The following is a 25,281-nucleotide window of genomic DNA, read 5'->3' as shown; positions in this document are numbered from 1 at the left end:
GAAATTTGGGGTTCTATCTCATTCATTTGATGGGGTTTTGCTCAAACATGGAGAGATTAGGGTACAGTCAAAATGGGGTGTCTACACCAACACATGTTGATGGAAAAGTAACCTAATTTTCACCCTTTTTCCGCAGCAAATGCATCAACTAAACAAAGCCAAAATTTCTATTCTTGTGTTCTTCACAAGGGAGTTGGTGCCAGAGAGTAGTAAGTGAAATACAGGTGTGACAACCCAAGAGGGGGGTGAATTGGTTAATTAAAAATTTTGTACATAATTAAATAGATTATTTAAATCAAGTTAGTAATTAAGCATGTATGGTCTAACCCTTGTTCAAATAATCAAGGTAATGAAAGCTAGGGTTTAGATGTTACTTTAGATTTATATACTCTAACCCTTGTTCAATAAAACATAGATACAAGTAAAGGGTAGATTTTACCAATCACCAAAGTGCAAATGAGAGAAGGAGAAGAAGCAATCCACAAGGCACACGATTTTATAATGGTTCGGTCTATCACAAGACCTACTCCACTCTTTCAAGTTTTACCTCCTTGGGATCTCCACTAAAACATGAGATTTTTCAATGGGCGAATCTCAAAGCCATACACCAACTATTTCAAAGGGATCACACCCTTTCTGCACGAAGCCTTGCCGAGGGATCACACCCTCTTACAATGATTCACCTTTGTTCACGGGCCGAATTGGAGACCCTTGGATACAAATGAAGAAATAAAATGAAAGAGCTCTCAATGCCTCTTAGAATAGGCTGATTACAAACTTTCAAAGCTCACAAACTCTCTAAGAAATAGATACAAATGTAAAGCCTATGAAGTTTCTCTTGATAGAATGTAAAAATCCAAGTTCAAAGAGGTTTAACCTTTCATATAAAAGTTTGGGTTCAAGAAGATAGGATTTGATCTTGCAAAAATGTTGTTTAGAAAAGTTTAGATATTGTATATATAGCCCACAAGAAAATATGACCGTTTGGGGGTAAAACTGTAAAATAAAGGGTTGAAAAAGTCAACCTGCGCAAGCCCCAACGGCTCTATTTCCAGGCCGCGGCGGTCGACCGAGGCACGGAGGTCGACCGAGGCACGGCGGTTGCCCGCCCTCATCGGGCTCTCTATTTGAATTTCAAATTTCATACTGGCGCTGTCGACCGGCCCTAGGATGGTCGCCCGGCGAAAGCAATCTGTTTGAATAAAAATTAGGCTAAAAAACACTATCGTGGTAAACCAGACCCATGGAGGTCGTTCGCCAAGATCAACCTGGTTGTTTTCTCGATTTTCAGAAAACAAATCCGCGGTCGCCCGGATTACGTCGGTCGACCGGCCCGATAATTTTCGAGATGCCCTGGAATTCCAGGTGACATCTCGCGGTCGCCCGGAATAGTCCGGTCGACCGTCCCTGAGTAAAATTCCATTTTTAACTTTAAGATCCAGAGGCTTTGTGCTTTGGGCTTTGGGCTTTGGGCTTTAGGCTTTGGGCTTAAGTCCTAGGTTTTCAAACACACTTTTGGGTGTGTGTATGTTTTCCAAAGATATCAAAATTTAAGTATGAAAACCATTTGAAAACCTTTTGAAAGTGCTTTTAAACATAAAATCAAGAGGACTCCAAATACATTCTAATAGTGTATACCATTGAGTCTTCTTGGAATGTCTTGGCTCCTTTGCACTTCCTCAGACTTCTTCTTCTTGAGAGTGAACTTCTTGAACTTTGTTTGACTCTTGTGACTCCTCCAATCTTCAATGCATGTTGGAAGGTGCATAAGGTGTCACTAATGGTTTGTTCAACTCCAACCTTTTTCTTGACACTTGCTAGGTAGCTTGAGGGATCTTTATCTTGAGCTTCTTGACTTGATCATCTCCAAATGAGGATGCTTCCAATGTAGGTGCAAGCTCTTGGTTCCTTCTTTGCTTCTTGATCCACAAGCCATTTGTTATGTTGAGTTGTGTAATGGTGATATGACATATCAAATTCCTGTATAGAGCACAACATCTCAAAGCAACACATTAGTCCATCACTACTAATCAATTTGAGTTTGCTATCATCAAAACAAGAAGGTAAGGTGAATGATTGAACCCATGGGAACCTTTGGGCTTACATTCTCCCCCTTTTTTATGATGGCAATCAAATTGATTAGAGAGATAGGAGATATATAGAAATAGCATAAACAATAGAGTAATGCTCTCCCTCACTATATGTACATGTATAATAAATGAATGTAAGACAAATGGTGCATACAACTATGGACTACCTAATCAATTTCCAAAAATCTCCCCCTTTTGGCAACAACGAAAAGGTAGGGATCTACAAGTGAAAGTGCAAGTGTGGTGTCAAGAGTGAATAATAGCTTATCTAAGCTATGTGCCTTGTACGTGATATTACATTTAAGCTTTTAGAATGCTTATAAAAAAGAAAACAAAAATGAGATACATGATAAGCCCCCCCTTTTTTTTTAATCAAATGATTTGCAAGTTAAGTGCAAGGAATGGGGCAATAGATCTTGTGAGCATATCACAAATATCTATATAAATGTGAATATATAACTATTTAGCCCTCCCCCTATGAATTTGTCATTGGCCCTAGGTGAAACCTATGTAATAGGGCATGACAGGCTGATATGATAGAAATGGTGACTGATTTCAACATTTGGGCTATATTTTCAACCATGAAGCAGACAAGTCCCTCCCTGAGCATGAATATGCTCAGATCTATACTATGATTGTTTAAGTTCACAAGTTGCTTCATACATGGGTTTTTATGGAAAAATGCAGACAGGTCTCTTCCAAAGCATGGATATGCTTTGAACTATGAGATAACTTTTTAGAGATCACTTGTTGCATGCCCTTAGAAGTTTACACATATGAAATTGTAAGTTCCCCCAGACTATGTGCATCTAGTCTATAAGTAATAATTTCAAGCACACAAGCCCTTGATTTTAATCACCTTAACCATTCCAATTTTTGCTCCATTCAAATGAAAAGTACAATTTGAATTAGAATGGATGATTATTAGAAAAACTGACAGACAAGAGAAGTACACATCCATGGCAACCAAGAGAACTCATGTATATATAAAGATGAGACAAGAGGAGGTCCCATATACATGAATAAACGATTGAAGAGACACACCATCTCCACATTAAAGCTACATGACAGAGATACACAAATGATGGGTGTGAGAAACAAGAACTCATCACCACTACAATGGATAAAATCACATAATCTCTGAACATGAAAAATAAAATGAACCATAAAGCAAAATACCCCTCTAGGCAGATATCATGTACATCCATAATCATGCCATATAGGGCATATCCATCCACATCTATATACACATAAAATGCCCCTACTGGGCACAACCATCTATCAATCAAAATATCAAGCTCACACTGGGCATCATCCACATGTCATAAAGCCCATAAACATAAAGCCCACATCGGGCATAAACATCATCCATGAGAGAATAAAAACATAGTCCAAAAGCCCATACTGGGCAAGAGAAAGTTAAACAAAACATGATAATCAGCAGCAAAAATGTGATCGACTGTGTCTGCTGCAAAGAAGGTGCTGGCCATCGATCAGTCCTGAGGTGGAAGCTGGTGCTCATCACGAGGTGGAGTCCTGAAGGTGTAGTATCTGGTGACCTAACTCCTCTGATAAGTTTGCATCATCTCCCTATGCTGCCTCGTCATAAGCTCCATAAGTCTCGCATGATCTGAGGCTCTCTGACTCTCTGCAGTCGTAAAGGCAGTAGAGAGGGACTCAACTCTAGTCGTGAGAGTGTCTTGGCCAGTCCTCAAGGATGCGATATCTCTGGCAAGATCCTCATATGAGCCAGTGGTAGGGGGCTGATGATGCTGAGCCTATGCTTGCTCATGTGCTCTACTCTGCTGCTGCATCAGGGCCACTTGTTCAGCTTCATCTACAGCCTCATCAATCTCATCTGGTGTAACCCCACTAGGACCTCCTACACCTGGTATAGGAATTTTCATAAGGGTAATGGTGGAGTGGTTGAATGGTGGATCAGGGTTTGTTGAGAAGGCTTTTTCCAGATTGATCTTATTGCGCCTTAGGAGCTTAGTAATTTGGACCCCATAAGGAAGACCACCTTGTCCTCTCTTGACTGTCTCATCCATGTATCCCAAAATGATGAAGCCTAGATTCACTTGGATCTTCTTCATAATGCAGTGAATCAGGAGGGCTTCAAAGGGCTTTACAGCATCAAAGTTTTCTGCTCTAGGGGTGATGTTGTAGGCCACAATTTTATGAATCACCCTAGCCGTATTATCCATTTTACTAGCCTGGATGTTCAACTTATCCTTTCGAGGAGGAGGAACTTTTAATATCCCATATACCTCTCTTCTCTTGGAAAGTGATTTTCTATTTCATCTTTCCCCCAAAAGAAGATCATTTTCCCTGCATTAGGTATATCAAGCCAAGCACAGAAATCCTTCAAATTTAACCCAAATTTGTCTCCTTGAAGGTGGGTATTCATAACTACTTCTTCATGGGAAATATCCAAATTGGCATAAAAATACGTAACTATCTCAAGATAGAGCAAGGCACTATAGATGAGAAAGAATGACCAACCTTGGAATTCAAAAAGTGAAAGAAGATCAAATTTGTTAAAGTCTTGGAAAATAACTTTTTGCCCCGAGATGACGACTCAATTCATGAAGGCCGTGTAACGATCCTTGGCTTGCTTGTTGAAGAAGTGTTCATTGGGGAATACCTCTTCTTCGGGCTCGGTTCTAATTCTTTTCCCCTTTTGTGCGATGGATTTTCTTGAAGTCGATATTTTAGAGTTAGGGTTTTGAGAGAGAGATGAGAAGAGATAAGAGATTTGGGGGTTTTGATGAAGGATGATGGAAGATAGATGAAGAAGATGGATAGATGGATAGGTAGAAGGATTTAAGAGAGAAATTGTGAGAGAAGAGGAAGGAAAAGGAATGGATGGTTTTTAATGGAGGAAAAGCGAAGATGAGGATGAGATATGAGAAATGGAGGAAAAGGAATAGAGAAATCTTACTCAAATCACCCTATTCTTGAAGATCTTAATCGAAAATCACTTGAGAGCAAAGGAGAGAGAAAACCCTAGGAGAAGAGATAAGCGGCAGAAGTGAAAAATGATCTGCCGACGCCCTTTAAAAAGCAGTTTTCGATCGTCGCGGTCGACCGGGATATAGCGGTCGCCCGTGCGGGACCCACCTGACTCTTTTTATTTTTGCCTTCTCGACCATCCGCGGTCGACCGGGTTCACGCGGTCGACCGGGTTCACGCGGTCGACCGGGTTCACGCGGTCGACCGGGTTCACGCGGTCACCTGCCGTGTCTAACCTGTCTCGATTTATTTTTCTCCTATTTCCCTATCACGATCGCCCGCCGAGGGTCGGTCGACCGCCACACCCATGTTTTGGATTTTTCCATATTTTTAAGGGATTTTGTGGTCAAACTCATTTTCTCCTATTTTTCATGCATTTATAGAATTATAATGGACATGTAAACTTGATCCCTAGGCTATATGAGGACATTTAAAATTCATTTCTGTTTTTCAATATTTAAGCTCAAATGGAATAAATGGACCTGTGTTTTCAGTGAAGCTCAAAGTGAATGTTCTAAATGGATTTTGCTAGATATGGATGATTACATATGTTTACTATATGTCTAGCAAAATATTGTCAGGACAAGCTCTCCATTTGTGGATGCTAAGTGCATATATGTGTGTTCTTGCACTTAGATGAATTTTTCTAAAAGATTCTCAATAAAGCACAACATATAGTCTAAAAAAGTAATTTCTTGTTTTCTTCATAGATTACAAATGGTGGATGATGTGATCATGAAGCTTAATATGCAAAGATACATTCTATTGAAACATGAATAATGGTATGTAACTATGCTCAAATATGAAATGATATATCATTAAAGCACATGTGATCCAAATACAATAAATGCAACATTGAAATAGTATCTAGAGAGAATTTACATAATATAGCAATTAAAGCACAACCCCATTATATCAATGATTTCAAACAATGAGTTGAGTGAGAAAAATTGGTACCAAGTTTGTTTGTGGGAGTGTCTTTGCTTACTCAAACAAACTTGTTTGATTTCACAAATCTAAGATTACACCTAGATTTGTGATGTCCCAATCTACCACAATATGAACATGAATAAGTGTGGGTAGATGAGGAGCAACTAGAACCACAAGAATACACATGATGACAAACATGTTTGTCCCTTTCTTCTTTTATTCTTTGGTTCTTCATAGAGAGTTCTTTATTAACTAGTTTAATCTCATTTAATTGACTTTCAAAGCAATTTGTTTGTTGAGATAAATTAGCTTTTAATTTTTCTTCATTTTTCACAAACAAGTTTGAATTTCTCATTTAAATAATTATTTGTGTTTGCAAGGCTTTCTTTTTCTTTTCCAAGGATATTTCATTGTTTAAGTCATCGTTTTTTTTTATCAAAATTTTGCTCAAATAACTTAGTTTTTCATTTCTTTCCAAACTTTCATTAACCTCCGATTTCAAATTTTTAATTTGTTTTTCCAACTCGGAAATTGAATGTTTGAAAGAGTTTTCCTTTGCAAAAGATTTTTATAGAGTCTCTTTTTATTCAGAAACAATATCTTTATCAATTGAAGAGAGACTACTATTTTTCTCATAAAAATTTTCAAGATTAATCCAAATATCTTTTGTATTTGTACATGATGAATTTTTATCAAAAGCATTGGGACATAGTCCACAACATATTATAATAATAGCTTTTGAATTTAACAAAAATAATTTTGCATCATTTTTAGTGCATTTTCTTGTAATAGAAAATCCCCTTTTAATGACATCTAAGATGTCAAAATCTATGGATTTGAGATAGGCAAACATTTTTACTTTTCAAGCTTTATAATTTGTTCCATCAAAGAATGGAGAAATTATAGCAGATTGTCCTAACTCAAAATCCATTTGGATTATCATTGATCTTTATCTCTTGTTGATTTTGAATTTAAAAATCACTTTAAGAGCCGATACTTTGATACCAAATGGAATACAGGTGTGACAACCCAAGAGGGGGGTGAATTGCTTAATTAAAAATTTTGTACATAATTAAATAGATTATTTAAATCAAGTTAGTAGTAATTAAGCATATATGGTCTAACCCTTGTTCAAATAATCAAGGTATTGAAAGCTAGGGTTTAGATGTTCCTTTAGATTTATATACTCTAACCCATGTTCAATAAAACATAGATACAAATAAAGGGTAGAGATTACCAATCACCAAAGTGCAAATGAGAGAAGGAGAAGAAGCAATCTACAGGGCACACAATTTTATATTGGTTCGATCTATCACAAGACCTACTCCAATCTTCCAAGTTTTACCTCTTTAGGATCTCCACTAAAACATGAGATTCTTCAATGGGTGAATCTCAAAGCCATACACCAACTCTTTCAAAGGGATCACACCCTTTCTGCATGAAGCCTTGCCAAGAGATCACACCCTCTTACAATGATTCACCTTTGTTCACGGGCCGAATCGGAGACCCCTGGATACAAATGAAGAAATAAAATGAAAGAACTCTCAATGCCTCTTAGAATAGGCTGATTACAAACTTTCAAAGCTCACAAACTCTCCAAGAAATAGATACAAATGTAAAGCCTATGGAGTTCCTCTCGATAGAATGTAAAAATCCAAGGTTAAAGAAGTTTAACATTTCATATAAAAGTTTGGGTTCAAGAATATAGGATTTGATCTTGCAAAAATATTGTTTAAAAATGTTTAGATAGTGTATATATAGCCCACAAGGAAATATGACCGTTTGGGATGTAAAATTGTAAAATACAGGATTGAAAAAGTCAACCTGCGCAAGCCCCAACGGCTCTATTTTCAGGCCGTGGCGGTCGCTCGCCCCTACGAGCTCTCTATTTGAATTTAAAATTTCATACCGGCGCGGTCGATCAGCCCTAGGGCGGTCAACCAACGAGGGCAATCTGTTTGAATAAAAATTCGGATAAAAAACACTATCGCGGTCGACCAGACCCATGGAGGTCGCCCGCCAAGACCAACCTGGATATTTTCTGAATTTTCAGAAAACAAATCCGCGGTCGCCGGGATTACCCCAATCGACCGGCCCGATAATTTTCGAGATGCCCTGGAATTCCAGGTGACATCTCGCGGTCGCCCGGAATAGTCCGGTCGACCGTCCTTAAGTAAAATTTTATTTTTAACTTTAAGATCCAGGAGCTTTGGGCTTTGGTCTTTAGGCTTAAGTCATAGGATTTCAAACACATTTTTTGGTGTGTGTATGTTTTCCAAAAATATCAAAATTTAAGCATGAAAATCATTTTGAAAACCTTTTGAAAATGTATTTAAACATAAATCAAGAGGACTCCAAATACATTCTAATAGTGTATACCATTGAATCTTCTTGGAATGTTTTGGCTCATTTGCACTTCCTCGGACTTCTTCATCTTGAGAGTGAACTTCTTGAACTTTGTTTGACTTTTGTGACTCCTCCAATCTTCAATGCATGTTGGAAGGTGCATGAGATGTCACCAGTGACTTGCTCAACTCCAAGCTTCTTCTTGACACTTGCTAGGTAGCTTGAGGGATCTTTATCTTAAGCTTCTTGACTTCATCATCTCCAAATGAGGATGCTTCCAACGTAGGTGCAAGCTCTTGGTTCCTTCTTTGCTTCTTGATCTACAAGTCATGTGTTGTGGTGAGTTGTGTAATGGCGATATGACATATCAAATTCCTGTATAGAGCACAACATCTCAAAGCAACACATTAGTCCATCACTGCTAATCAATTTTAGTTTGCTATCATCAAAACAAGAAGGTAAGGTAAATGATTGAACCCATGAGAATCTTTGGGCTTACAGTAAGCAAAGTCGAAGAAGAAGAAGAGGCCACTCTGTTATTACCAGTTTCATAGGAAATGGTTCACTTGGTGTGAGATTCCATTAAATTTCGTAATAGAGTCATCAGGTTTGAGAGATTACATTCCAGGGAAAAAAAATGCATGAAATTTGGCACGTACTGGAACTTTCAGAATATCATATCTTATTGTACTAATTAGTAGGCTCAACAACATGATACAATTCAATTTCGAGTGGAAACACCACAAATTACAAAATAATTCAGCTTAATTTTTATTTTTTTTGCAAAACCCAAAATATCCATGCACAAAAACCAAGTAAAATATAGAGAAATAACTTCTCCCTATTTAGCAAAACTCCTTTTTAAGTAGAAAATGAATGAAGGTGATGCCCAGTAGGCCATAGTTGTGATCCTCCCTCTAAAGAGAGGCGAACAGAAGCTGCCATTTCAGCCAGCCGTTGCCCAGCAAGATTGGCTATAAGTGTCATGGAAACAAAGTGTTTGGGTGTCTTCACAGTTTCCTTCACCTTCAAATCATAAGCTTTTTGAAGGTTTTCTGCATCGGAATTCGCCGATTCAGCCTCTGCAAGTAATATGTTTGCTTCTTCAAGGTCTCCCAATTCGAGTGCAGCCGATCTCTCAGCCATGGCAGCAGCGGCTACTAATTGTAGCCTCTCATATCCTGCCATTGCTGCCTCTTCTTCCTTGGATAAAATTAATCGCTCGCTTTCCTGTAGTTTGTTGACAGTGCCTTTGATCTCTTCCTCTACCTTTTCCAGTTCTAAAATAGAAGACTCCATTTTATTCTGTATGCTTTCTTTTTCTATGCTAAGTGCCTTTGACTCGGTAGCTATTCTCCCTGCTTCTTTGAAATTTCTTGCAGCAGCGGCAACTTTCTTTTCGGCCTCTAGCTCTGGGCCTCTTTTGTCTATGAAGCTTATTCTTTGTCTGGAAGATGCAATTTCTTGCTGGATGCTTGCCCTGGTTGAAGAAAGTTCCTACAAAAAGTAGCAAAAGAATGGTACACTTCAGATAGACATTTCATTGATTGATCGCATGCGTAAATGCAAACATTAGAAGGGCATTTCCAACGGCCCAAGCACCAAAAAAAGCAGTGAACAATTAAACATGGTGTATTCTGGTTCTTTTGTCTGGTTTTGTGCCCTAGGGATGGGAACAAAATGGATGATGGCTGGCACAACTAAATAATTCCATATTTCTAGACAAGGAGTCAATATGTCATGGATTAGTTCCTAAATATGTAAAACAGAAGGAGAATCTTTTGGGGCAGTTTGGACACACGGATTTTATAATCTTGGATTTCCTCAAAATCACGGATGGGAGACGAGAGAAGAAGGAGATCGTTAGTTGTTTTCTGATTTCTCGCCCTTCATTCCATCGAGCAAGAGAGTAGGAGATCGCCGTGTTTCCAGGTTTTAGAAATCTCCGGCTGGGGGAGAGATTTCTAAAACCTGGATTTCTTACTTAAAATCCAGGATTCTAAAGAGAAGCGAGATTAAGAGTGCGGAAGCTTTCAAACTAAAACCTGGTTTCAAATCAAGGTATCCAAACAGCCCCTTTGTGTCAATAGGATGCATAAAAGTGACGAGAAATACTAGTAATGCTATTTATTGGCTTCCAATTATAGCTTACATTCTTGGAGATTGGCGAAATTCCTTGATGAAATTTGGGACATATTTCAGCCTGTAGGGATGCTAGTAATTCTATTTCTTGGCTTCCACTTATAGCCTAGGTCCTTGGGCACGGGCAAAGATCCTTATTGAAATATAGGACTTCTATTTCAGCTTGGAAGTTTCCTTTAAGAATGTTTTAGGGAAGCCAATGTGGTGGCACATTCTTTAGCCATAGATGTTACTATTCATATCTGCATTGGACAAGCTATGCCTCCCTTGTTTAAGTTCTGACTTTCTTTCTCCCTTGTTTCTTGGTAGTCGGCTGTAATAGCTGTTTTGTTGCCTTTCTTTTTTCAAACTATGGTTTTTCCAACATCGTTAGTCATAAAAGGAAAATAATAAGTACTAGAACATAGAACCAAAGAATTACGAGTGTCAAAGGGTAAGATTTGAGTGGAGCTTTTGTCGGGAAAATAAAGGAGCCTAACTCCTTGCCAAGTGATGGGCTTAGACGCACGAAGCGGTTGCAGGTGCAAAGGCAGGAGCGAGGGCAGGGAAGCGTGGGGGTCTATCAAGAAGAGTCTAATTTCGGGAGAGCCATGAGAGCATGTATGTAATATTTTCTTTATATATCTTTCAAATTTCAAGTACATCAAAAAATAGTAATTTCTAAATGCCTTCATATATATATATATATATATATATATATATATATATATATATATATATATATAAAGAGAGAGAGAGAGAGGTGTTTCTGCGCAGGGAACTCCCTGCGCATAAGTGGCTTAAAAAGCCACCGATTGGTTCGTATGGCGGGTCCACAAAAGCGACCAATCGGTGGCTTTTTAAGCCACTTATGCACAGGGAGCTCCCTGTGCACATGCGCAGAAACACTTTTCTCATATATATATATATATATATATATATATATATATATATATATAGGGAAAAGTGAGCGTACTCGGTCTAGTAGATAAGCTTATCTACTCGGTCGGCTAAAAACAGTGGGGGCCCACATTTTTTGGGTGATCCAAACAATTCATTTGAAAGGTCCTTACATAGATAGAGTGTCCACAAAAAATCAGCCCCATGGGATCATCCTAACCCATCCAACTGTGGAGGGGAAAATGGGCAAATTTGTGGACAAACAGGTCTGTCCATTTTTTCCGCATTTTTCCCTCCACATTTGGATGGGTTAGGATGATCCTATGGATCTGATGTTTTGTTGACACCCTATGTAGGTAAGGGCCTTTCAAATGAATGGTTTGGATCACCCAAAAAATGTGGGCCCCCACTGTTTTTAGCTCAACCGAGTAGATAAGCTTATCTACTCGACCGAGTACGCTCACTTTTCTTATATATATATATATATATATATATATATATATATATATATATATATGAGAGAGAAGAGTTTCTACACACTAGTGTAGATAACTGATAAGTTATCTACACACTAGTGTAGATAACTGATAAGTTATCTACACACTAGCTTAAAATAAAGTGAGGGTCACCTTGTTTGGGTGATCCAAAGCATTCATTTGATGGGCCCTCACATAGATAGGGTGTGCCCAAAATATCAGCTCCATAGGATTATTCTAGCCATTCGAACAGTGGAAGCAAAAAATAGACAGATTTGTGAAAGTTTATACACATCCATTTTACCTCCGCAAATCGTAGGGTTGGGATGATCCTACGGAGCTGATTTTTTGGGCACACCCTATGTATGTGAGGGACCATCAAATGAATGCTTTGGATCACCCAAACAACGTGGCCCTCACTGTATTTTACGCTACTGTGTAGATAACTTATCTACACTAGTGTGTAGAAACTCTTTTCTCATGTATATATATATATATATATATATATATATATATATATATCCTTCAAAATTTCGGTACGTCAAAAAGCAGTAATTTCTAACCATCTTCATTTCATGCCCTCTTTCCTTATGCCTTCTGAATATGCCTTAGTGTTTGATCCAATTAAGTAAATTGAAGAGTCGCAGGAGTTTGATGCAAGGAAGTTGGCCATGGTGGGACTGATAAAGTTGGTCATGGGAGCGGTTTCCATCTCTTCGAGGTCACGCTCCCTGGAAGCTCCTTCCTAAGGAGTACCGAATCACAGTTCTGGGGAGGGAGCAGCACCCATGGGGGAAGATTCCTGCTTTTAAGGTGATGGGGACCATCCACAACCAGAGGAGCCGGGTCGATTCATTGTCAAATCGGGAACACGTCATAACTCAACCCCAGCTAGAATTTAATGTGAAGCAGCAAGAGAAAGGCTAAATTAGTCTTTTTTACAACTTTGACTTTTGGTCAAACCGTCGAAAGGGTTATTTTTCTATCTTTTGGGTTTCCATTGGGGAAGACTGCACTTGAGTTAGTCACAAGTTTGGGTTATATTTTGTTTTTGTTTTGTTAAGAGTCCATGTTGGTCACTTTTGGGGAATGATGTTAAAAGGTAGTTTCCTAATTGTGTTAGTCTAAATATAGGAAGTCAAGACAAATATGACTAGTTTATATTTCAGTTTATTGCTGTTTTTAATTACGTGAAGAGTAAATAGATGGTAGCCCGAAGGGGGTCGGGGGATTTTGTTTTCTAATTACGAAGGAGACTCCCAATGCAACCTAAGGGAGGCCACTAGAATAGTAGATTGATGACCCTTCTTTTAAATGGATTACGAATAAAGATTCTAAGTTACAAAGTTAGGTAATTGAAATCCTCCTTTGGATCTTGGTGTGATGCCTTGATCAATTTATTGGTGTGATGCCCTAGGGTTAGAGTGGTGTGCCTCCCTGTATGTTAAATTCTCTATCTCCTCCATTAAAGCTTAGTGTTCTTTCTTAAATTATCTCATCTTCATCCTCTCAATCCTTCAACTCTCAATTTTTTTTTTCTTGCAACTTTGGAACTGTTTTCATCATTTCTTCCAATTTTTGCGATTCAATTTCGATTTTGAATTCGACACTCAGATCTGAGTCTGAATGCCGTTCTATTTGCTTGAATCCTTCAATTTGAGGGTTGAATTTACTGTTTCACGGACTATGAACAGATCTGACAGGTCTTTTTTGAAAATGTTTGGGAAACCAGATCAGTCGTAAAAAAGAGTGGACACCCTTGTCTGCACAAAAGCCGGGAGGCTTAGGGATTTTTCTTGGCATTTGGGTGCCACGTCAGCAAAATTCCCTTTTTGGTTGCCAATATAGCATTGAACTCCCAGATTTTGCTTGAAATTTCTCGGGAATGGTGCTCTCTCTCTCTCTCTCTCTCTCTCTCTCTCTCTCTATATATATATATATATATATATATATATATATATATTGGTAATGAGTCTAATGACACCCTCGACTTATTCCCCAACTCTCCAAGCCTATGCCGCGCAACCAAACACTAAATACCACGACTCTCTGAGGTAATTCCAGGCAAATCCAATGCTTGTCTCCTCCCTGTTGACTACTCATTCTACTACTCTCCGAGTCCAAACAAACCATCACAGGCCTATATCATTACACTTTTCAAATTTCTGCCATGATCACAGATTGGATTCCATCTATTTCACCAAATCAGTCCCTACTCTTGTTTCCTAAATCCCTTCTATCCATCCCATAAGATAAAATTAAAGTCTACTTAGCCAGTGGACAGGCCCATTCAACTCATAAAAAGATTATCAGGCTTTCTAGATTTTTCATATTAACTTGAAACATCATGCACATATACAGTTTGAATTTTTAAGTGTGCCAGTAACATGATATACATGAAATGACAAGGGAAAAGGTCTACAGCTTCTCATTAAACCAAAACAATCATCAACTAGGCCTTTCAACTTTCAAGAGACTAACAGGCATCTTCATCATTTCATGTCTTCAGAAAATTAATTGACTTTGATAAACCCTATGGAGGTAAAAATTTCTGTAAGATGTTGGCCATGAAAGAAAGTAAAAATCTCAGACAAAATCTTCACTGAATCCTCTATAAAATGAAACATTTACACTTCTAAACATCCAAAGGTACTTTCCTTATGCAAGTGGATAGTGTGCTTGCGTTCATTTTTGTGTATAATTGAATTAAAAAGAATTTGATAGAGATGATGAAGCAGCAATGAATGCACATTTTACTTTGTTTATTAAAATGTTTTGAAAAAGATAACTTTATTGATATCCGAAAGGTAAATACACTAAGATCATGTTTTGAGAGTGGGAAACAAGGAGTCAACCAGCTCATATTACAAGCAAAGTGCTACCTATCCTTATTTCTTACACCCCGGGAAAACTCCTCTTTACATGTTATGAATTACGACTTCCATCTCTCCCTTCTCCACTCCCTCCTTTGCTAGCTTATCTGCCTTTTCATTTGCCGATCTTAGCTTGTGAGAAAAAGCAAAGATTAAAAGAGAGTTTGGTGCTACTAATGGCTCATGTAAGAATTTAGAATCCAATAACCTAAAATGCAAGCTTATCTTGCAACAATAAAAGATGGGACAATATGAATATGATTATCTTCCTATCCGTTCACAAGAATAAGTGGTTGTAATGTATAAGAGAACAATTAGTGATTTCGAACTACGAAAAAGAGAAAAAGACTTTTAGGTTTTCTGGCCATGTCAACATAATCGATAAAGAGATGCGGGCCATTATGACCAGACAAGACTCTTCTTTTCTCTTTTTGTTCTTTTTTTTTTCTTGGTTTCTCCATTGTGTTTATTTTTGGATCCCTTTAAGAACTAATATCATAATATGCTTGTATGGACATGTTAGAATATCTGCCCTCTCGAAGTTGCACTGTCAACCACCCTGGATAGATATCGGTCTCCAAGTTACAGCTTTCAACCCCAGGACAGCAGATATCTTAAAAATTGAAACTCTTCAACAACAGTTTCTTTCTATATATGTATGCTAATGCTGAATAAAAATGGAAGTTTAACCATCAGATGAACAGAAAATTCAACTAACCTGTAGAGAAGCTCTCGCTTCAGAAACCTGTTGCCTTAGAATTAGGACTTCCTCCAAAATTTTCTCTTCAGTCTTAGCGAGCCTCACTTTGTCCTCCCTAGACTTCAAAATGGACGCGGCCAATATCTTTCTCAACCCAACAAGTTCATGGCATGCTTTCGCTTCATTTGCGGAAGCAAGGGAAAGTTCTTTAAGTTTTGACCTCCTCTCTTCCTCTAGAGACAGAACTTCATCAACTTCCTTCTTTTTGTTGGACAAAGCATTAGCCTCCAACTCTATATGGGAAAGACCCACCTGCAAACCATCGTACATCGTGTCAATGCTCGACTGAGCCTCCTGAAAACCAAACGTCACACTTTCAATCCTTTTCTCTACTTCTTTAATGTTGTGATCGTTTTCAGCAATTTCTGCTTCCTTTGATCTAACCAAAGTGAGTAGCACATCTAATTCTTCTCTTAGAACCGCTTGTTTTTCACTTAGGGCTTCTTTTTCTTTCCTGTCATCCGCAATTGAGTGCTCAATGCTATCTTTCAATCCCAACCGTGCATCATTTATTAGATGTGACTGAATTTCCAATTCAACTTTCTTGATCTCTAAGGTTTCAGTTGATGATAGCCATTCTTCAATTTCTTTAGAAGAACTTTCTTCTGCATTCTTCATAAGTAAATCTGCATTATTAGCAGCATCCTGGAAAAACAAGATAAGATGTTACAAATCAGTCATAATCAACTCTGAAGAAGTAAAGGCAGTTGATTATAAAGTTATGATAACCATCTAAGCGGCTAAGCTGAATATAGCAAATATACCAGAGAAAAAGGTCCCGTGATTAAAGAACGAAATAACAAGGGTTATGGCATAACAATTTCCTAGGATGTATTGCTGAATTCCTCCAAAATACTTTCTGTTCAGATATAAGGTAGTTTATGCAACTGTTATTCATGTATCAGGATGCAGCCTTCCATTTATAATGGGGTACTTCTAATTTCATCTTTTTATAAATATATAAAGTGAGTTTATGGGCATCGTCGGGTATCTTTCCAAACCCTAGGAACTCATTTCTTCCTCTCCTCCACCTTTCTCTATCTTTATTTCCCATGACTTGGGTGGCCACGAAGTATTTTCCGTTTTTCGTTTTACATTAATATGATATCAAAGCACTGACCTGATCGTGCGGTTTGTATGGTGCTTGTGTGGGCTATGTTGTGTTCTGCTCGTATGGATTGAACTGAGAATTTGTGTGGCCTATATGCTGTTTGTGTGGCCTGTATGATGACATACTAGTGTTGGTCTAACCGTTGCTGTGCCGTCTGGAGGATCCACTTGCGTGAATCTCTAGCCGAGGTGTTTATGTGAACATATCACTGCCCTGTTCGTGGATTTTAAGGTGTGTTGTGTTGTTTATTTGATAGCCCAGCTGATTTATTCATGTGGAACACTAGCTAGTCCATTGGTTGTATCTTGTTAATGGATTTTAAGACAGCTACCACACCAGTCTGAATTAAGTGCTGCATTATTTGTTTGGGTCAGTTGACGCACTATTTGTGAATTGCACTAATGAGTGAAAGCAGACCTAGCCATCCCAACATTATAGAGATTCTAGGAATGCAACTCACATACATGAAGTGGAATGGGGCAAATCATTTCATGTTGGCTAGGCCAAAAGGCAGCATTGGGTGCAGAGAAAATGTTTTTTGACTGAGGAAGGTCTGGATGAATAAGATAGTCAGTATGCAAACATGTTAGGGGGGAGCCCATGGCCTGGTTGTGGAATAGCAGCGACCAAATGTTATTTCAAAAGTAATGTTTTAGACATGGCTAAAGAAGCTTGGAACACAATTAGAGCGACTCAGTTGAGAAAATATTTCTTGTGTTTAAGAACTATTCGTGAATATTTTCATGTTGCAATAGATGAATAAGTATTTTGGTGAGTATTATAGTACTCTAGAGAAGTATTTGGGAAGAGCTGAATCTGAATCAACCCATGCGTAATGATTTCGAATTGCTTTAGAGACATCAATGCTTTGAGTGGCCAAATTCCTCTCTGGTCTCAACCTAGAGGATCATTTGGTGCATTGGCTAGTAAAATGCTCCTTTCGCTTACTAACCTATATTCACGACTTGACACGTATAGAAGTGTAATCAGCCTCCAGCTGTAGCTTTAGTGATAGATTTGCTCTGATGATTTTAGTAGGCAGAGAACATAGTCAGAGAGGTCGAGGTGATGCTCTTGGTATTGGAAGTGAAGTCGGTGATTTAGGGGCAGGCCAGGGTTGAAGGTCGTGGAGTTAGGATTTGCATTATTTGTTGTCGTACTAACCACAATTCAGGTAAGTGATGGGATAAGTTTGGCAAGCCTGAATAGGCAAACCAGGTTTCGTATACAAGGTGATGATATGCAACAAAGTGGTTCCACTAAAAATCAGGCTAAATGCTCAAGTGGTGATTTATTACTGCTATCACAATGTTACGCCCTCCCCTCTTACAACCTATGGTGTGTTGAAGAAGAGAAAGAAGCTTTTGGTTCAATTCGAGGAGAACCAGATCCTCCTATACTTCTCACGAAGTTGCAGAACAAAGCAAAGTGGTTTATTCAATCAGAAACAAAAGTTAAATACAAAGCACTTCATATGTGAAACTAGGGACTCAAACGACCCAACAAACCACTTCAACACGTTTTACATCTAAGTTGCCTACATAGTTGGACTCTAGTTGCCCACTAACATGCTAACAGACACCACAGATTCCTATTTGAAGGGCCAACACCAAACACCACTCATCCCAACAATGACACGTACTCTCCATGCTCATCCATATCCAAAAAATGGACATCCCCAACGAAATGTACTACATCCAAATCCAAACAACCTCATCACACAAGATGAGCATCAGAAGCTCGAGAAGACCTACCAACGGTATACAGGTCATTGATCCACAATCCACATTTGTGACTATAGTGGTCAAGTTAGGTAATTTTGCATTTCTTGTTTCATAGAGGTCATCTCCTTGGGTCATTGATTTGAGAACCTCTGACATATGACAACAAAATCATCCATATTTTCCAATTTTTGATAAGTTGTCCTCAACTCGTCTGTTACACTTGTTGATGGTTATTTGTACCTAAGATTTAATAGAGGTCATGTTTGCCTTACCTCTTCCCTTTTGATGTCTTCAATCCTTCATGTTTCCAAGTTTTCTTCTAATTGTAAGTGAGCTAACCAAATATCTCAAGTTTTTGGTAACTTCTAATCATTCTTTTTTTGCTTTATGGGATCCAGAGAGAGGACAGTTGGTGGCAGACTCAAGTCATACGACCTCTATTGTCAAGACTTGATGGTGCTTCTCCACATTCAACTTCCTCTCCACATCTCTAGCATTGTCATCTAGCTCATCTGTCTTTGACTAGTTTGAAGTCTTCAGTTCTTTCATTAGTCTTTACATCATTTGTCTAGTTTAGAGTGTGAAGCAACCTCTTTTTACCTTTTAACTGCTTTGACTGCATGTTACTCGATAAAGCACATGCCATCTTTTTTCTTTTTTTTGAATGGTTAAAGCACCCATCTTCAACCTTGTCCTCTTCTCATTCTCTTTCATAATACTACATTGTTTCCTATTCCTCCTCATGTATTTGGTTGTCTTTTTCATTCACTATTTGGGGCCAAATGTTGATAAGTTACTCTTGTGCTACTAAGTTCATAGTTATCGATTTTCTTTCATTTCACTGGAAATGGCTAAAACATTTCGTTTCATCTGGAAAACCGGAACTGAACTGGTTTTTCAGACTAGGTTCTACTCTGTTTCGTCCTGTTTCGGAAACACATGATTTCATCCCGTTTCGTCTGTTTCGTCCGGAGTTTCGTCCTGTTTCGGCCGAAACACAGGATTTCATCCTGTTTCGTCTGAAACAGAACGAAACAGAACGAAATTCCCTGTTTCGGATGAAACACTTTTTTTTTGGTCCTCTTCTCTTCTTGCCTCTTCTTAGAATTGGGCATTACATGTAAAGTCATTTAATTAAGAATTACAAGTAAATAGGGGAATTATCCCAATTGGATTTATTAAAAATAGTTTCAAGACCCAACCCTATAAGGATAAAAATTCAACTTTCTAGTTCTTGTACAAAATTTGACCTTTTTCGGTCATTTCGGGTTGGGTCAAAATCTTAACTTCCAAACGAATAGGGTATTTTTCCAATTTTTAAAATTCATAAATGCTATCATGTCCGAAAATTATTAAATCCCAAAAGTCCCGTAAAAAAATCTCATAATTTGGTCTCTTAAAGTTTTTCATCCAGTCAGGTGCTAGTCAACACATGCATTTTAGCTGAAAGTGATTTTCTTTCAAGTAAATGTCGGATCTTTACAACCTTAATGTTATGATGGACTAGGTTGCAAATGACCATGTTTTACAAATATTTCTCAATTTTTTTTATTTTTTTGACTTTTTTAATTTTGAACTATTAATGAAAATATTTCTTCGGCTGTAGTGTCTTTTCAGGAACGAAACGCCAAAACGTTCCATTCCACTGACCAAAACGAAACGACAAACGAAATGGAATCGACAACTATGATTAAATTTGTTCTTCTGTTTGGATGTAAATAGTTACCTTGTAGATTAGTGGTACAAGTAGTCAATAGGGAGGAGACAAACATTTGCAGTGTTTGATCTAGAAAAGTAATTACCTTTGAATCTTGTATACTAGTCTCTAGGGATTGTGATGCTCAATTTGCAACCAAACACCATAAAGTTACCATAAAAGCATTTTTTTGCTCGGGACATCCTTGAGGATGCAAGGCATATGGCAACCAAACAGTCCCCAAGGGTATTGTTGTTATCATCCCGGCCTTCAAAAGAGGTTTGAGCAATTTGATATTACTTTCTTTAAGAATACTCCATATTTTTTTCACGGGAAGTTCTAACCTTATAACTGATTTTCCACGTGATTATTAAGAAGTTACATGTCCTCTTTTCAACTATAGCTCTCTATTCTCATATATGTACCCAAGTGGGTTACTTTCATAACTCCAGAAGCATTAGTCAATAGGATACCCTTTATCCATCTCTTGTTATCTTGGTGGTAGAAGTTTTATGTCATATCCTTCCAACCTAACATCTCTTGTTTGCAGTTGTTATTTTGGTTATTTGCAACGATAGACTGAGGAAATACATAACTTGTGGTCTATCCTAAGATGGTTTGAGGAATGTCCATTCTTAGGACGAGTTTAAGCAAGACCTTGATGGTAGGAATAAATATTGAAGGGAAAGTATCACATCACTTGCCAAGCTTTTTGGGAGTAAAACCAAATCCTTTCTAATCATGTACCTTGGCATCCCAATATTGGCTTCCCACCAAAAATTTATCATGCACAGCAATGGAATGGGTGGAGAAGTTGGCCTAGTGGGGGGATTGAGGTTGGAAGTACAATTCAAGCTTACCTATCAAAAAAAAAAAAAATTGCCCATGGAATAAATGCTGCTTGTCTTTTGAGGGTGAGAAAGGGCCCTTTCAGTCCACTCTATGTAACTTTTTAAAATTCAGTGATGATTGCAAATTTGCAAGTAGGTTGGAAATTTTACATGGGAAGGGAAGGAGTAACGAAAAAGATTAAAACATTTTGCGAATTAGAATTAGAAGGCTGGATGTCAATTGAAAAGAGACGAAGTGCCTCGGTGTGTGCAACCCCCCACGCCACGCACCCTCTCTTTTGTCATAGTAAGGCTGTGTAATAGTCCGAACAACACAGCATTCCCCTCTTCAAACACGGACCTTCCTAGAGATAGAGACTCATGTGCATGGCAGATCATTTGTGTCTCTAAATTTCAAATCCTTGTTGAGGACTATGTTTAGAAGTCTTTATTTATGCAATTAGATATTGATAGATATTGATAGCCAAGAGTTGTGGACTCGCGCATGGAACTGATGCTCGTGTAGACGAAGCCTCTTCTTGCCTTGAGCCCATGCTTCGCGGACCTAGGCTAAACTCGATTATCGAGCTCGGGGAGCTAGACTGACTTCCCCTCTCCTGCACCTCTGTTACGAGCAAATTGTCGCAATGATTAGCTAATGTCACACGTTTCCCAATGAGATACTAGACAATAAGCGTCCTTTTGAGAAAGAAGCGAAGCCGTTAAAAGGCACCGCCCAATTATCTGGGAAGTAGCTACCTCAACTCTCTTTTACGGCAGCTATTTCCAGCTGATTTTTTTATTTTCTTTTTCTTTTTCCTAAGTTCCACCTGACAGAACAACCCGCATATGATTTTGCGGCTATTGGAAAGACTACTGGAGCGATCATGCCACAGAAGCAACCTAGTGCAGACACCTCCATTGATGAGTCACAGCTTTCGCCGACTTCCTCATGTTCTCCCCTTGCAAAATCTAACCGAAAGGCTTCTTTGATGTCCGTGCCATTGTATCTAGCTTGGCCATATAAGATTGCAGCCTGGGGCTTTCCCGGGCCAAAGGATTACTCCTGAGCTGGTTATCAGAGAAGCCCGTCACTGAATCTACCAATCTGCGGGTCAAGACAGAAGGATTCAATTTTTTTCTTTTCTTGCCGTGTCACACGAGCTATGGCAGGCCTCCTCTGTACTATGATGGCCTTTGATGTCCACATCATCATCTGCGTCCATCATTCCACTCCAGACACCTCAGCGGATTGACTCGTCATTGCCACTGCCCTAAAAAATAAGGCTATTCACTGCTTTCAACCAGTCAAATAAATCAACCATCAATCTTGTGACCTCAAGTCTGAGCGCCTCATTTCTCACTGTTATCGGAAACCACACATCTCCTACCTTCATCCTCACAAAACCAGTGCAATGTTTAACATCCTTTGGTCACAATTCTCATCGTCGGTCTGGCGAAGGAACCTCCGAAGATTGAGGCCCTAACAACCTCAAAACTTTTTCTGAAAAATAGACCCAAAAACGGTGAATGTCTCCTCAATCCATGTATGAGGAGGAACACCCAAAATCAGCACCCATATGGTCACTTCTCCTAAACGCAGCGTACCAGGGTAAAGCCGATCAACTATTCCTCCTTAAGCCTCTCCACCCATTCTCCAGACTCTATCAGCTTCTTCCTGATTTTCTAACTGAAATAGCATCATTTTATCGCCTAGCACCCTAACCCACATCTAGTCCTGTATTTTCCATTTTTTTGCTACCCAATCAGCTATTATGGTCAGATCTAGCACATAGTCAGATAGTACCCCCACCAAGCATATCTTTAGCTCTCTTCTTTTCACTTCCACTGCTACTAGGTTTTTTATAATAACCGGCTCTTTCCCCCACTGTCAATTGCTCGTGAATCCTTTGTCTTTACCATTCCCATCATTTTTCCAAACTCCCTAGCATTATCCAACCAGGTTTCTTGTTCTCGACCTTGGTGTTTCTTGAAAGGCAGCATGGGAAGAAATACACGCGGTGGAAGGATTTGACGGCATGAAAACAGAACTTTTCTTCTCAAAGGCCTTAATCCAGAATCCTAGTACCAGAGATTTTGGAGAACTTTTGTTCTCAACCATGGCCTCAAGCCATAGAGGAAAAACTATGTGGAGAACGTTTGGAAGAAGAGAGGAAGAGAGGTTTTTAGGAAGATGGGAGAGTAGAGGAAACTTGTGCAAAAACGTCAAATCCTAGTTTCCATTCCCTCCCGTCAATATATATAGAGAAACTAGATTGGGTCCTACGGGGGGTGGACCAAGGAAGCAGGATTCGTTCCAAACATTGGGGATTCGCGATTCCCCGGTTCGCGATTCCGAACCGGGAATCGATTCGATTCCCCAAAACTTGGGAATCGAGGATCGTTGTTGCCGGAAACACGATTCCTATTAATGGGAATCGTGGTTTCTAAATTACAGGAAACGCGACTCCCATAATTTAAAACCGCGTACCTTTAAAAGTAAAACCGCGATTCTTAGTTAAATAAAACTGCGATTCGCATTTAAGAAAACCGCGAATTATATTTTAATGGAATCGCGTTTTTAAATGTGGGAACCGCGATTCCCTATCTTTTTTATGGAAATTACGTTTCTGGCCGACTAAAAGTCTAAAACCAAATACATCTTTAAGGGGTATTTCTGTCTTTTTATCCATGGACTCGACACTCGATCGGTCCATGGTGACGTTGAAGGAGAAAGAAAAGGGAGAAGTAGAAGAGAAGAAGAGGAAGGTCGGACGATTCCGAACTCTAGTCTCTCTCTTTAATCTCTCTTTTTTCCTTTGTTGGAATATGTAACTTGCCTAAGGGGGCATTTAGGACTTTGTACATTCCTTTATGTTTTAGTATAAAGATATGAGTCAGGGGGAGATAACCCTAACTCATTTATTTTCTCTGTCTAAACTTTCGTCTAACATAGTATTAGAGCCTTATGGTTTTCTGATCCCTAGGGTTCTCTAGCAGCCTCCATCTTCTCCGCCACCCCCCTCGCCGCGAAACCCAACTCCGGGCCAAGTTTCATCGGAGGCAGACCGGCCAAGTCGTTCTGTCCGAGCCGAAGGCAGCAAGCCCTCCCTCCCTCCCGCCCGCGACGTCTCTTTTCCCCTGCGCAAGAATTTTTTTTTTTCCAGCCCCCAATTCCTAGGTTTGCTGGTAAGCCTCACACCCCAAGTTTTTCAACCCACATCATTTTTCCGCCTCTTCCTTCCATCCCTTGGTAAACCCTACCACTCTTTTCTCCCTGTTATTATGTGTTAGATCTTCATCTCTTACCCTACTTTGATTCTTGTTTGTCTTTGCAGCTCCCCTCTGTGTCTCATGGCTTCCCTCTTGTCGAGCTTCGTCGATGCCCGTCATTCTTGGAGCCGCGTCTAGCTTTCTTGGCCTATCCTAGTTTGCCCACCTATTCTGTTATCTCCTGTTATTCGTCTTGGTTTGGATTGTCTGTTTCTTTCTTGCTTGTTGTTATGGAGGAGGTGATTGACAATCCTTCCACAGGAGTGGCTCCTAGTGTTCGTCTGACACCCTCTTTGGTGTCTTCTTCGTCTCTCTCTGTGGATGGATCATTCCCACATATCACTACTGTTAAGTTGGATGGGGCAAACTATGTTACTTGGAAAGCAGCCGTCGAGAAGTATCTTATTGCCCGTGGGAAAGCCCACGTCATTCGTCGTGATCCTCCTCCTACGACGGATCCCACCTTTGATCGATGGGAACAGGAGGATGCTCTTGTTTGCACCCTTCTGTGGCAGAGTATGGCCCCTCACGTCTCTGGGCCCTTGATGCTTTTGCCTACTGCGAAACGGATATGGGATCAGGTTACTCTTCTTTACTCTGGCGTGGCAAACATTAGTCGGATCTGCTCTACCTATTCTGAGTGGGTGCGTTTCCGCCGTGCTGATCTTCCTCTTGCCACCCATTACAGCCAATTCGTTGGCCTCTGTCAGCAGCTTGATGTTTACATGCCGCTTACCACGGATCTCACAGAGGCTGCCCGTCAGAGGGATCAGATCCGTGTTGTGCAGTACCTTGAGAGTTTGGGTCCAGAGTACATGCATCTTCATCAGCAGATTATCGGTTCTGGCGCTATTCCTTCCCTTACTGAGGTTTACTCCCGCGTCCAGCAGTGCTCTCCTGACATTATATTGACCATTGCTATACCCTGCATCCCGAGCTTCGTCAGGCACGCTCAGCTCACATGGGTGCTACTACTGCTTCGGTTTCAGATTGCGCTCCCTCTGCTTCTGTTCCTGCACCAGCCGATTCCACCTATACATTATCCCGTGCCGATTATGAGGAGTTCCAGCGTCTGCGGCGCAGTTCTCGTCCTCCCTCTGCAGGTTTCGCCCAGCCAGGTAGTTCACCCACTACTC

The 25,281-nt window shown here is 39.5% G+C and overlaps 1 protein-coding gene across 1 annotated transcript in view; it reads right to left on the bottom strand.

The window, feature by feature from the left end:
• Positions 1–9,037: 9,037 nt before the first annotated feature.
• The window catches only part of LOC143854657 (neurofilament light protein), a 31,911-nt gene continuing 15,667 nt past the window's right edge, over positions 9,038–25,281 (bottom strand). Inside the window, exons 2-3 of the mRNA XM_077364722.1 lie at positions 15,470–16,156; positions 9,038–9,878 (exon numbers count right to left, since the gene is read on the bottom strand). Of these exons, the coding sequence (XP_077220837.1) occupies positions 9,243–9,878; positions 15,470–16,156 (1,323 nt within the window). The 3' untranslated portion in view covers positions 9,038–9,242. The remainder of the gene's footprint in view (positions 9,879–15,469; positions 16,157–25,281) is intronic.

This window comes from Tasmannia lanceolata, unplaced genomic scaffold (assembly GCF_043159265.1).
Source record: "Tasmannia lanceolata isolate RefF3 unplaced genomic scaffold, GAP_Taslan_0.1 ptg000003l, whole genome shotgun sequence".
Lineage (NCBI taxonomy): Eukaryota > Viridiplantae > Streptophyta > Magnoliopsida > Canellales > Winteraceae > Tasmannia > Tasmannia lanceolata.
The sequence above is the reverse complement of the archived record's forward strand: the minus strand, read 5'-3'. Positions and strand labels throughout refer to the sequence as shown.